General features: G+C 38.7%; 1 protein-coding gene across 1 annotated transcript; it reads right to left on the reverse strand.

Moving 5' to 3' along the window:
* Positions 1-354: 354 nt before the first annotated feature.
* On the reverse strand, positions 355-12,990 carry chrnb4 (cholinergic receptor, nicotinic, beta 4 (neuronal)). Its single transcript, XM_051871215.1, has 6 exons — positions 12,743-12,990; positions 7,638-7,783; positions 6,663-6,707; positions 6,349-6,458; positions 4,633-5,698; positions 355-1,692 (listed from the first exon to the last, which is right to left on the reverse strand). Exons 1-6 carry the CDS (start codon positions 12,789-12,791, stop codon positions 1,519-1,521), a joined length of 1,590 nt encoding a protein of 529 aa, XP_051727175.1. The 5' UTR covers positions 12,792-12,990; the 3' UTR covers positions 355-1,518.
* Positions 12,991-15,249: the final 2,259 nt, after the last annotated feature.

Consider the following 15,249-nt stretch of genomic DNA (forward strand, 5'->3'; position numbering starts at 1 on the left):
GGTATTTTGCGCTGTGAATGAAAGTGATGCATTGCAGCTTGGGTTAGATGTCTCACTAAATAACAATCAAATACAGAAGAAGTGCAGGATTCTGTCCAGTGTAAATGTGTGACAGACAGACAGGGAAATAGCCAGCAGGTGGCGCACTACATAGAGCCACATTGTTCACACGAGCCCATTTCAGGTCAGCTCTAAAATACAGAAGATGAGAAATAAAATCATCTCAGCTGATAAACGCTTGTGTGCAGAACACACTGGTGCTGACGAGAACACTTTAGAAATTAAATGATGATGAGTAGGTGATCCTTTCCAACTAAAGCATCCACACATATAGCTATAAGATTTTTTTTTTATCATTATTTTATTCAAATAAGACCTTCCCATAATGGACATGAATAGTTGTAAATCTGATTAAGTACCACACAGTGATTCAAACCTTGTTTATCGATCAAGACCACTCGTCCCACAACTCTTTCTGCGAGTTTTATCGGGTTCTTTTAGATTGTACAAGTTACCTTCCACAAATAAATCTGACAAAACACCCGAATCTCATCAATAACAGCATGTATTATGGAAACAACTAAATTCAAACAAAGCACATCCTCCATAAACAATAAATAAAGAATAACTGGATCCATGAGACAAATGATGTGGTATTAAATGAGTCTCAGTTGAAAAATCTGCACTGTAAAAGCAGAGAGAATCCACACACAAAATAAGGCAGTCCAAAACCCAATAATCCCATCATAAAGGTGAAAGAAAAAAACAAAATACAGTTTCACCCGTGTTATCTTCTCTGGGGTTTCTGGATTCCTCAGAAAAACAAGATCCCAGAAAGAGAAAACATTATAATTGGTTTATATCTGTAAAACTTGTTTTGTAAATTGTACAATCCATCACAAGCCTAAAAGAACTCTGAAAGAACAGAAAGAGTTGCAAAAATACTATTTCAGTTTTTCTACTTCAAAATTTCACATTTAATTCAATGCATTACTTGCCGTTTCTTTGTAATTATTTGTCAAATTTACTAGTGAAAGTAAATCACCAAAACACCAATTTCTTTCAGTGTAAACACATTTAGGATAATTAAAAGTGTGTAATTTCTGTTTACATCAATATAATCTTATCCCATCTTAATATGTGGAGAGTAAATGCACCATTTGCAGGTTTATTTTCATATAAAAGTGATCAAACAATGGCTCAACCAATAACATGAGCTGGTGGGTGGAGTTAACTGCTTTTTCTGACCAATGGCAGACAAGGGGAGTGAAACCTGTATGAAAACAATCATAATTTTTCCATTATAGTTTGGTGCCACTAGTGCCCCTGAGCTTTTAATACTGTCATATTCCGGGTCAAATGATTTCTGATGTGAGGAAAACGCTGTACACTGCTGTGATATATTACAATATTTGCTCAATGACTCAGTGTCAGTTCACGCTCAGATCGTAAAGTCTTAGAGCTGGATTATAGAAAGTATCAGTTGAGCCATTCGAATCCCCGGCTTGGCCTTCCGCGTCATATCCCATCCCGTCCGGAGGACTCTGTGCTGGGCTGCTGGATGGGAAAGATCTGGTTCTGGAAGAGCGGCTGGAGGAAGAGCCCCAGCGTTCCCACCACACACACGATCACGAAGATCCACAGGAACAAGCGGTCCACCACCATGGCTACATACTTCCAGTCCTCGATGACCTGGACAGAAGCACAGAGAAAGCCTCATTAATACAATTATTGACCACTAATAAGAGACGAGGAAACAAAACATGGGAGAACGAGTCCGACAGTGTCAACAAGTGCTGATCCGTCACTACTGAACCAGCAGCTGCTCCATCTCTCATTCTGCTGTCCTCGGCACTCTCTGACACTCTCTGTTATTCAGCGCCGCGCGCTCTCTCTCTCTCTCTCTCTCTCTCTCACTCGCTCTCCTCCAGCACTGATTTAAAGACACGATCGATGCTCCTACAATGTGCTTTGGCTAAAGCGTAAATGTAACCTCTGTTTGCTAATTGTGCTTCCACTGAAAAAAGGTTCTGTCAAATTAAAATGTCATTCAGCTTTTACTGTATAATTCAGTACAAAAACACACTCATGTTTTAAACCGCTGGAAGATAATGATTTACACAGAAATGTGAGGATGAGCGAGATGTTAGATCAGTGTTTAACATACAGTACAAAAAACATACAGTTCAACCAGTAGAGTCAGATTCACCAACAGATGATGATGATGATGATGATGATGAATCAATGAGACTCACAAACATCAGTCTAACAATCTGAACAGCCCTGCTTTATTTTGTGTGTGTGTGTGTGTGTGTGTGTGTGTGTGTGTGTGAGAAAATTGTTACACCTTATTTCTGTATAATTTTTAGGTTGACATAGGCAATTATGACTTGTGTTTTACAAATGAAACCATAAAAGTCCATAAGCTAGGTGTGTGCGATATACCGGTAGAGATTTTGGACTTCCGTCTCTATTGCAGTTGTGCTGCATGGTCACGAAAACCTATTTTTTGCATGCGTTTTTTTAGCATCGCGTTTACAAATAAGTTATTTTAAACCGTTGAAATGCAATAAGCAGCAAAAGTGAATTCATTTCGCTACACACACACGCTGTCTGAGAGACACACATGAAGCCGCTGCAGAGCGTGTGAGTAGTAAACTGAGCTCTGCTTGCAGCCTTAATTGGGCTTTCAGCGGTTAAATACACATACTTGTGTGTCAAAACGACCAAGTACCCTCGTAAACACAGTCATTTATGTCTTAAGTGAACGTAAACAGTTGAGAAAGAAAACACATGTAACAGGATCAGTGCATTCGCTCTTAAAGTGACAGCAGCCTAATAAACCTGCGTGTCATTAATGTTAATCAAACAATAAAAAAAGAGAAAATTGCTCAATGCTCTTGACTGAATCACTTTAATAAGAATAAATGTATATTTAATTTCCACAGTGAAGATATGCATATGTTTTTTTATAAATTTGATTACTTTATACTAATTATGCAGGCTAGTATTTCTCATTTCTAGTGCTTGAAGTTTTTCAGGTAGGAAGTTTTTCTTTGTTTTATTGTAGTTTGTTGTCCTATTGCTTGTAATTAGTTTCTTTGTTCTTATTTTATCACATTACTGTTTACTTGTCTCCAGTAATCTTGAGGGTTTTTTTCTTCCCCCTTGAAATTGGTGAAAATAATTATATAATTTCAATGGTATCAAAAAATTTTGATTATATAAAAGAATTTTTTAAAGCAAAAATAACTATATTGTGATACAGTATATATCATTATCATGAAATAAAATTAATCGTATCGTGACTATAAGCCATCAATCATTATAGATTTGGCAGGAAAATTACTGGCAATATGTGCTTAAAGGGTTAGTTCACCCAAAAATGAAAATAATGTCATTAATTACTCACCCTCATGTCGTTCCACACCCGTAAGACCTTCGTTCATCTTCGGAACACAAATTAAGGTATTTTTGTTGAAATCCGATGGCTCAGTGAGGCCTGCATAGCCAGCAATGACATTTCCTCTCTCAAGATCCATTAATGCACTAATAACATATTTAAATCAGTTCATGTGAGTACAGTGGTTCAATATTAATACTATAAAGCGACGAGAATATTTTTGGTGCACCAAAAAAAAACAAAATAACGAATTATATAGTGATGGCCGATTTCAAAACACTGCTTCAGGAAGCTTCGGAGCGTTATGAATCAACGTGTTGAATCAGCGGTTCGGAGCGCGTTTCAAACCGCCAAACTGCTGAAATCATGTGACTTTGGCGCTCCGAACCGCTGATTTGATTCATAACGCTCCGAAGCTTCATGAAGCAGTGTTTTGAAATCGGCCATCACTATATAAGTCCTTATTTTGTTTTTTTTTTGGTGCATAAAAAAATATTCTCGTCGCTTTATAATATTAATATTGAATCACTGAACTCACATGAACTGATTTAAATATGTTTTTAGTACATTAATGGATCTTGAGAGAGGAAATGTCATTGCTGGCTATGGAGGCCTCACTGAGCCATCGGATTTCAACAAAAATATCTTAATTTGTGTTCTGAAGATGAACGAAGGTCTTATGGGTGTGGAACGACATGAGGGTGAGTAATTAATGACATTATTTTCATTTTTGGGTGAACTAACTCTTTAACATACAGGACTGTTCAAAATGGTGGGTTTAGAAATTAATGCTTTTCATTCAGCATGGATGCAATAAATTGATCAAAAGTGACAGTAAAGACATTCATAATGTTCCAAAAGATTCTATTTCAAATAAATGCTGTTTTTTTAACTTCCTGTTCAAAGAATCCTGAAAAATAAAATGTAAATAAAACTGTTTTCAGCACTGATAATAATCATAAATGTTTCTTGAGCAGCAAATCATCATATTAGAATGATTTCTGAAGGATCATGTGACACTGAAGACTGGAGTAATGATGCTGAAAATTCATCTTTGATCACAGGAATAAATTACACTTTACTATATATTCACATAGAAAACAGCTGATTTACATTCTAATAATATTTCACAATTTTTACTGTATTTCAGATTAAATAAATGCAGCTTTGGTGAGCAGAAGAGATGTTCTTTGAACAGTAGTGTATATGAAAGCAATAGAGTCACTCACACTTTGATCATCGTCATTTCCCATCATGTGATCAGCTACGTAGCGAACTCCATCCACAGCCTCCTGAATCTCAGATCCCCAGTCTGCAGCGGCCCTGCTCCCCCTCAGGTCCTGTGTGGAGTTGTGTCCGTTGGGCAGGAACTCGGTGGGCCGTGGATCTGCTTTCCGAGAGCCGTGGCTGTAATGCGGTTGAGGGCCCTTGTTGTAGAAGTGTCCTGGTGACGAGAGAGCCGAAGCCGGCGGCGCAGCCAACAGCGCAGACGCAGACGAGGACATGGCGGATTTGCGAGGAGCAGCGTACCCGAGGCCCAACAGAGACCTGGGGTCACGCAGACGCCTCTTCTGCCGCAGACGCTGTCGAGCCGAGTTCCCGTGAGGTCTCTGCATGAACAGCAACGCCGGAAGTTTGACCAGGAACACCAGCTTGACCCAGGCCGGCATGCTGTGGGTGCTCGGAGAGCGATGGTGCACGTTCAGCACGCACACGCTCGTGATGATGGAAAACGTGACCAACACCATGGTGAACATTAGGTACTTTCCGATCAGGGGAACGTCCAAGGACGTGGGCGGCACGATCTTAGAGATCAGCAGGAGGAAGACGGTGAGCGCCAGCAGGACGGAGATGCACAGCGTCATCTTCTCGCCGCAGTCCGACGGCAGGTAGAAGACCAGGATGGCCAGCGAGGTGATGAGCACGCAGGGGATGATCAGGTTTATGGTGTAGAACAGCGGCTTGCGCTTGATGATGAAGTCGTACGTCAGGTCCACATAGGTGGGGTCCAGAGCGCTGACCGTCCTCCTGCCCGGCAGAGCCAAGATGTCCCACTCGCCGCTGGGAGTGAAGTCGTCCATGCTGGCCACCTCGGACTTCAGGACCAGATCGATCTCTGTGTGATCGTACGTCCAGGAGCGGAATTTCAGAGTGCAGTTCTGCTGGTCAAAGGGGAAGTGTTTGACCTCGATCTTACAGGCGCTCTTGTATATGGCAGGAGGAAGCCAGGCGATGCTCCCGTTGAACAGGACGATGGCGTTGGTGAAGACCGTCACCTCATACGTCCCGTCGGCACTATGAACGGACAGAATATATTAGATATGCATTGAATTATTATTACATATATAAAACACATTTACACCTGAGATCAAAAGTAATAATTAAGTTTTTAAATTAAGTTTTCGAAATAGTCTCTTCTGCTCATCAAAGCTGCATTTATTTGATCAAAAAAATACAGTAAAAACTGTGAAATATTATTCCAATGTAAATCAGCTGTTTTCTATGTGAATATATAGTAAAATGTAATTTATTCCTGTGATCAAAGCTGAATTTTCAGCATTAATCCAGTCTTCAGTGTCACATGATCCTTCAGAAATCATTCTGATATGATGATTTGATGCTCAAGAAACATTTATGATTATTATTAATGTTGAAAACAGTTGTGCTGCTTCAGATTTTTGTGGAAACCATCATATAAAAGTTTGGGGTAAGATTTTAAAAATAATAATAATTATAATACTTTCATTCAGCTAAGACGCATTACATTGATCAAAAGTGACAGTAAAGACATTTATAATGTTACAAAAGATTATTTTTCAAATAAATGCTGTTCTTTTGAACTTTCTATTCATCAAAGAATCTTGAAAAATAAAATGTATGACAGTTTCCACAAAAATATGAAGCAAAAGCTGTTTTCTCTTATCAAACACATTCATGTCACTCACTTGTTGTACAGCACTATATCCGGCAGCCAGATGTGTCTGGAGGGGATCCGGAGCTTGTCGATCCCCTCGTACTCAGCCGGGTCCCACGACAGCCGATAATCATTCCAGTTCTGCGGATAACATTGCAACTGTCTTATTATTTCATATATGAGCTTTAGTTTGGTCAGACTAGCCACAATTACACACTTGTTAGCAGTCTGATGAGTGGACGTGAGCGCTGGTGAATGAAGAGGATAAATCCAAGATCAGCTGAAGGACGCTGGAGTCCATATCGGCTTTAATTGAGAAATAATTGAAATGTGATTGACACTGACCTGAGTGAGCCAGACGTTTGTCGTCATGATTTGTTCTCGTTCATTCTGGAAGCAAAGAAATAATAAAGTTGCCTTTTGAAATAATTATATAGGTTACAGTGATTGCAGTGCAGTTGGTTTTAAGTTACACAGAAATGTCTTTTCAGCAGCTTTAAACCATAATCATTATGATCAAAATCACTGCTGTGCATTTAAACTTGGAATGAAATCTGGATTGCAACTAATGGGTTGAGAAAACCGAATTTAGATTATAGATGGAAAACACAAAAGACATTTTTATTTACTTCAAATATTTTCGTGTCTGTGATATTTTAATTATTATGCAGTGAATATAAAACATACTGTTTTTTTATCCATGTCACATTTCAAGGCAACATTTCTCATTTTTATTCAGTTTAAGGGTTATTATAGTGGTAACAACATTTTTGTTACTTGAAATAAAATATAAAAATGTAAACTTATTTTGTTTAGTTTAACCTGATGTACTAAAATAACTAAAATTGCAATAAAAATTAATAAAAACTATTTAGACATATTAAAAAAAAAAAAAAACTAAAACATTAAAAATGTCAAAAACACAACAAAATTACTAAAACTTGAACTCAAATAAATACGAAAATGAGAATGGAAAACAAAAATAAAAACTGATTAAAAATATTTTTAAAAAACTAAAATTACTAAAACAAACTAAAATTAAAGTGAAAACAGGCAATATCTAATTCAAAGTTTTAACAAAATCTATAATAGTACATAAATGATGCTGAAATAACACTACTGTAAACACTATTTGATATTTCATCAGGACTGAGAAATGTGACAGAATTTTTTCGAATGTGAATGAAAGCATCAAAATCTCTGTATGGGCCTCACAACTGATTAAAACTTATTTTCAAACCTCCTCTCAAACTTTTTGGCCATTGAATTACAGCACAAAATCACTGCTATGCCCATCTTGAAGGGTCGAGTCACACTGACCACACTGATGAGCTGCGCCAGAGACACCTGCAGGACGACCGTCACTCTCTCGCTGCGGTTCACAGCCGGCCTGATCAGCTTGTTATAGCGATCTTTACCCAGCAGCCAGTTCATCAGACGCTCCTCTGAGTCTGCACTCGCTCCACCTGCGGACGGACACAAACACACACCTGTCAGATCACGCCTGCTTCTAAAACACAGAGATGGTGACAAACAGAAACACTGCAGGATTTTCACTTGAATACACAAGTCACGCTTGAGAAAGGTTGTTTTATGGTGACACTGTGTAAATCCTGGGGAGAAATCATGAAAATCAATTCTGCTGGGTTGATGGTGATAAATGTATAAAAACATGGAAATATAAAGGTCTGTCTAATGCATAATAAAAATGTTCCGTATATTTCACAAGCACATTTCAAACAGTTCTGTTCCCCAAAATGTTCAAAAAGCCCAATGAATGACAGCTTTGAAAGTAAAAAAAATAAAAAGAATATGGACTTTCGCTCAAGTCTCCTCTCACGGTTTCAGCAATCCTTCTCTTTAAGTGTCGATTGTTCAAGCACAGCCGGTAGTTTATTACCGCCTTGTTCACTTGTTGCCGAGTCAGCAGACTGTGAAGCTCAGAACTGAATCCACAATCAGCTGGAAAACATGAGACGTATATATAAAACAATCACTGAGTCAACGGTCTTCATGTTTGACTCATTACAGTAGTTCTGTGGTATCATGTATTATGGTGGAAGTACAATCAATTAAAGGGGTGGTTGATTATGATTTGACTTTTGTAACTTTAGTTAGTGTGTAATGTTGCTGTTTGATCATAAACAACATCTGCAAAGTTACGACACTCAAAGTTCAATGCAAAGGGAGATATTTTCTTTTACAGAATTCTCTGTTTAAGGACTACAACAAATGGCTGGTAGGGACTACAATGAGCTTCTTCCTGGGTTAATGACATCACTAACCCTGAAATTTACATAAACCCCACCCCCGAGAACACTCAACCATTCAGAAACGTCCAGTTTCATTCTAAAAGTTGTAACTTCTTCCTGAGTCTCTCCATCAGTGTCGACTCCGGTTTGAACAATGTAAGGCTGAACACCGTTACTGACAATCCTCATTTTGGCTGCGTGAGATTCTCCAGCTTTGTTGTTGTTGATCAACCGAAGCACGAGCTGTTAAAGCTCCGCCCTCTTCTGGAAAGGGGGCCGGGAGCAGCAGCTCATTTGCATTTAAAGGGACACACACAAAAACAAATTTGACAAGCTATAATAAATGATCTGTGGGGTATTTTGAGCTGAAACTTCACAGACATTTTTTTTGTGGTTATGTGAAAATATTAACAGAATATTCCACTGTATCATTCTTCAAAGATTGTGGTAACGTTACATTTGAATGTTCTCTGAACGCTCTAGAACAAGTAGGATGCAACTAAAATGTTTCAGAAAAACTTTGCATGAACGATGTATAAATACGTAATTGTATAACTCTTTTGTGCTGATGTTTGAGAACATTATTAAAGACCAGATAACTTTGAACTAATGTTCTATTAATGTTACTGGAAGAACGTTTGTTCATAACTTTGAGAGAACCTTGCCAGAACGTTCTTAGAACATTCCCTGTTTGCTAGAATAATGGATATGAATTTTATATATATATATATATATATATAATATATATATATATATATATATATATTATATATATATATAAATGAATAAAATAAAAATAATAATAATCTTGTCTGCAGTCTAAATGAAGACACAAAAGCCCTAAAATAAATAAAAATAATGAATGTTTTTTATGCAGTGTGTCACATGCAGCACTATCTGTCACTATAACTATTAATTAGTAGTTCGAGACTCATATGCAATCAGATTCTTTGAAAATATGCAATTTCATCTTCCATAACAATCATCTAAATAACGCTGAGACGCAGTGTTTTCTTTGGCTCTGTGCAGACTCAGGAACACTCAAAGGAGTTTTTATTGGCTTTTAATAAAATGAATATTTATCACAGATCATTGAAGTTTCTGACGTGCTTCACACTTCAGATCACACAGCTCTAAATGGTGGCGTAACCTGCACTGTTAAAGCAGTATAAAACACATGGATGTATCGCTGAGCCTTGGAGCTTTAATTAATATTAATGAGCACTGATCTGCATTAATTAGAAACACCCAGAGCTACACTGTAAGCACTCTCTTTGTAATGACGATTGATGATACACAGAAGAAGAAATTAACAGCAGGCCCAAAGGAACAAACGGGCAAAGTAAAACTTTGGCACAAACAAAAGCGCTGATTTAAAGTGACAGTAAATGAGGCAGTAGCAAAAAACAGATGCAGCAGGAAACACTGGAACCTTTAACAACTCATTCACAGGATCCCTATGATACATGTATATAATATATAGAGAGAAACGCTTCTGGAACAAAAACAAATGTAGGGCGGGGCTTGATTTTGTCTGTGGGGAATTGATTGGATGGTTGTGTTTTGCTATTGGTGGATCTCATGTGAGTGACAGGTTGCCCCGCCCTCATCATCAGAGAAGAGAAGAGAAGAGATGCTGCAAGAGGGAGGAGAAGATATTCTGATTCAAGATTACCGGGAATTTAAAACGATGATGTTCACCGAAAATGAATATTTAATGAATATTTAATATATATAAATAACTATATATAAATTTTATAAAACTAATTTGAAATATTATCTCAAAAATGAAAATATCTCAATAATACTAAAATACTAGCCACTTCTGAGGTGAATTAGACCCAATAAAAATGCCAGAGCCTCAACTCTTTTGTCCGTGTTTATCTTATCCAATATTTAGGGATGAAAGTCATTATAAACTCCAGCTAGAGGAACACAGTCATTCAGAAAGAGCGTTAGAGCAGGTGACAAGTTGTGTTTGACTGATCCACGCACAAGTCCAGTTCAGATAAAGAAGTATGCTGAAGATTTTACACGGCAGTTACAGTACAGTACATAAATCACACTTCACATGCCGCTCTGCTGCAGTAACACTTGCTCCTTTCTGCCCTGAACCATGACTTCACTGTTAGTCTCTCATCGAGGAGAGTTTCACCCAGATCCCACTGTCCCAAACCCATCAAAGCCTGTTCTGCTTACAGGATGACACTGGACCAAGTGCCTCCAATGGTCATATTTCAACGCAAATATTTTGGTCACATTGCATGTTCTTTTGAGGACATAATAAGGCCAAAAAACCATCAGCACACAGTCAGATGTGTTAAAGGGGACCTATAATGCCCCTTTCACAAGATGTAATCTAAGTCTCTGGTGTCCCCAGAATGTGTCTGTGAAGTTTCAGCTCAAAATACCCCACAGATCATTTATTATAGCTTGTCAAATTTGCCCCTATTTGGGTGTGAGCAAAAACCCGCTGTTTTTGTGTGTGTCCCTTTAAATGCAAATAAGCTGCTGCTCCCGGCCCCCTTTCCAGAAGAGGGCGGAGCTTTAACAGCTCGCGCTTCGGTCGCTCAACAACAACAAAGCTGGAGAATCTCACGCAGACAAAATGAGGATTGTCAGTAACGGTGTTCAGCCTTACATTGTTCAAACCGGAGTCGACACTGATGGAGAGACTCAGGAAGAAGTTACAACTTTTAGACGTTTCTGAATGGTTAGTGGATAAATTTATGTAGTTGCTGTGGAGTTGATTAGTCATCCACTAGCATGTGCCGTCATGTTAATCTTTTTTCATTGAATTGACCCTTGTTTGTGAAGCAGTCCGGCGTAAAATGACAGCATGTCAAGAACACTCTACTACAACAACTCTTCCTCTTCTCTAAAGCAGCCCAACATGGCCCCGCCCCCTTTGTTGTGTGTTCTCGGGGGCGGGGTTTATGTAAATTTTAGGATTAGTGATGTCACAAACCCATTTCTCTCTTTTCATTGAACTTTGAGCGTCGTAACTTTGCAGACATTGTTTATGCTCAAACTGCAACATTACACACTAACTAAAGTTACAAAAGTCAAATCATAATCAAGGACAACTTTAAAGTGTTTTATGACCACAGGCTATAGAGAAGAGACTGAACCCACACAAAGACATTCCCTTAAATGACCAGTGAACGGACATGTGACAGATGAATGTGTTACTGACATCTTAAAGTCACCATGAAATCAAATTTTTTTTTTATGGAATATTTCAGAGTTTATCCTAAATGATTTATCGGTGCACATCATGATTGTGTTAAATTCATGTTTCTGGTAATCTTGAATCAGAATATCTTCTCCTGCCTCTTGCAGCATCTCTTCTCTTCTCTGATGATGAGGGCGGGGCAACCTGTCACTCACATGAGATCTACCAATAGCAAACCACAACCATCCAATCAACTCCCCACAGACAAAATCAAGCCCCGCCCTACATTTGTTCTTGTTTGCGAAGCAGTTTCACGAGGATATACGGCACAATAGAGAAGAAAAGATGAGCACAACTTTACTTTAATGCCGACTTTAAAGGTGGAGCCGGAAAGTTCTTCATGGGAACATTAGCAAAACATCAGACTATGCTTGTGTCTATCGTTAGGTTTTATATTACTTATAAAGTACTTTTATATTTACTTAGTAAAGTGTTTTGTACATGAGCTAAATGTACTAGATAAAGTAAACATATTATGATTATGAATATTAGTTGTAACTCAACTGCATGACAGGACTGGTCATGTGACCTCAATATGGCGACCTGCTCCGTGTAGAATAAAAACAGACGTTTCTAAAACTGTCTTCATCATATATGAGTATTAATGAGACTTCTCAAAAATGACGCCAATTAAGTTTTAATTTAGAAAAACAAACACAGTGCATCTTTAAATAGTTCAGCTGAATAAAATGTCTTACTCAAAAACATCCAGTCAAACAAACAAACAGGCATTGTAGTGTTTCTGAGCAGAAGGAACATCCGAACATTCATTTGCATGATCTTGGCATCCTAGTAAAGCAACAATCGCGTTGTCTATCAATTTTTACAACAGCAATAAATCAGGAAAAAGACATTTCTAAACCTAAAGCAAGCACGTTTAACTTCTGTAACTGAAGTGTTGCATCGAAGGTAAACCACGAATGAGTTCTTTCACTTACTTCTGATGAGGGTAAATACGCACAGGAGGACGGTCAGCGCGCGCGTCATGGTCGAGCGTGTTTTCCAGATGCGTCGCTGCTCTTCAGTCCCATTCCGCCTCAAACATCGCGATTCAGAAGCAAAAACGTGCAGAAGTTCGGAAGAGCAAACGGAGTGATGATGATGATGATGATGATGATGATGCGCGCTCGCACCTGCCGCCACAGAACACCGGCAGCGCGTCTCTCTCGCGCGAGGAACCAGAGACTCCCTCCTCCATCAGCCCCACACACTCACATGAGCGCTCTCTGCTCCTCTCTCTCACAGGACACCGGGGCTAGTTGTCACAATTTTTAGGTTTACGTTTTTAAAGTCAGTTATACGTTTAAAGCACATGCCTTAAAAATATCGGCTGAGAAAATACATCTTTCTAGTGTTATTGACCAGAGGGAAAATTGTTCATTGACCACGTGACCCTTTGTGACAACATGCCCCAGTTGCAATATAAGGGGTACGTTGTGAAAACAGAGATCTCAAATCACTGTTTTGACCAACAAATATTGTAAAGAAGAAACAAAAGATTTAAAAACACATGACAGCCTGACCTGATCCTGCCCTGCTGGTGTTTTACTGCAGGTTTGAGTGTTTCTGGTGTCAGGGCGGGTCAGGGCTCAGGCGGAGGGCAGGTCACTCACTCTGACCTCCATCCATCACGCTGTTTGCTACATCACTTCCCTCCCTCTCCTCTTTCCTTCACCCTTCAACTTCACATTCTGAGTTCAGGAACGAAAAATGGAAATGAATTGTAACATCCTGAACTGGACAATGTGGCAGTTTTACAATAAAATACACAAATAGACAGTTTAGTGTCAAAGTGACTTTTGATAAGGTGCATAATTCATATTAGTGGCAAACATACCAGTTTTACTTGTAATGTTGGGTAAAACATTATGCATGTCGGTTGACTGAGTATGACCCCGACTGGCCAATAGGTGGCGCTACAGTGATCAAAACTGCCCATAACTCCAAGACCGTTTGCCGTAGACTCAAGCAGAATCATTGGAATATATCATTGGAATCCTTGGCTCAAGACGAACAAAACGTATATCTCCGATTTCATTTGCTCCTGAAAAAAATGTCCGCCATTTTGAATTTTGTCCAAAACCTACTTTTGCAAACTAGTCCTAGGTTTTTCGCCCAATCAGAACCAAACCAGTGCATAAATGTTCCCTGGAGACTGAATATCAAAGTTACAAAAAAAAAAAGTTGAAATTTTGATTCAAGGACGCTGAGTGGCGTCAAAACGTGGGCGGAGCCACTTTTACTAAAATGGCTGTAACTCTTGAGATATTTTCACCAAACTCAGTACACATGTGTATTTGCACAATCTGTGGTCACAGTATAAAATTGTGGCGATTGGACACTTGGTGGCGCTATAACATTAAAAAAAACCCCATTAAAACAGCTGTAACGATGCAACCGTTAGTCCGATCGACTTGAAAATTGGCATGCAGTGTCTCAGTCCAAGGGGGCATGAAGGTCTATGAGGACATTGGCGTATCTCAAAAAACATGGCCGCCATTGGTTAATGAAATTTGAGCACCTATTAGATAAGGTTAACGGAGACAGATCGGAACTAAACTCGGTATGGCTCATTGGCACGATGCCCTGAAGGAGCCTGAAAAGTTTTGAGCCAGCGCCACCCAGTGGTAAAATGAAATATTCAAATGCTTATAACTTTGGGTGTTGTCAACTTATTTCCACGGGAGTCACGTCCTTAGACTCCTGAATCCTTGCCGAGTCCAATGATACCAAATTTGGAACCATAGGTCGTTAACTAAATGCTTATGCCCAAATGTCAAAATTTTGATAGGAAGTGGAAAAAATCCAATCAAAGTCGCTCATGGGTCGTATTTTAATGCTCTCATACATAAGTGTCTATAACTTCAAAACAAAATGACATATTTTCACCAAATTTGACACACGTATGGTCTCTGAGGACACCCAAAAAAGTGGTGGAGATCAGGCAATAGGTGGTGCTATAACTGTCAAAAACCTTTAAAAACCATATTTTTCCATAGTAAATTGCCTGTATTGGCTGTAAATGGTCTTTTCCACCTGTGATCTTAAGTGCTTACATGCTTACTAAATAAAATATAATACCTTTTATGTGCTTAAAGCCTTAAAGTGCTTGAACCCCGATAATTGCTGCTTGCAGCTATATTTGTGACTTGTCTCTGTAAAACATCTGTGAAATGTAAAAACTTGGAAAAATGTGGGAAAATGCTTTGCTGAACACAGAAACAGAACGCTTCTTCCAAAAAGCCAGTTTATTGCTCAATGCACTGCAGCTTGCATCAGATCTAAATAGAGAAACTAGTTCTTGACAGATTAAGTATCCTTCTTCCTAGATCATAAAATGCAAAATATTAATTACTACACCCTCCAGATGCTCCCACACATTTATGTATTTTAAAAAACACTTTTTGCGTCATGGACATTTATTCTTCCATATGGGTCCCATAAC

The sequence above is a fragment of the Ctenopharyngodon idella genome, chromosome 18 (genome assembly GCF_019924925.1).
Source record: "Ctenopharyngodon idella isolate HZGC_01 chromosome 18, HZGC01, whole genome shotgun sequence".
NCBI lineage: Eukaryota > Metazoa > Chordata > Actinopteri > Cypriniformes > Xenocyprididae > Ctenopharyngodon > Ctenopharyngodon idella.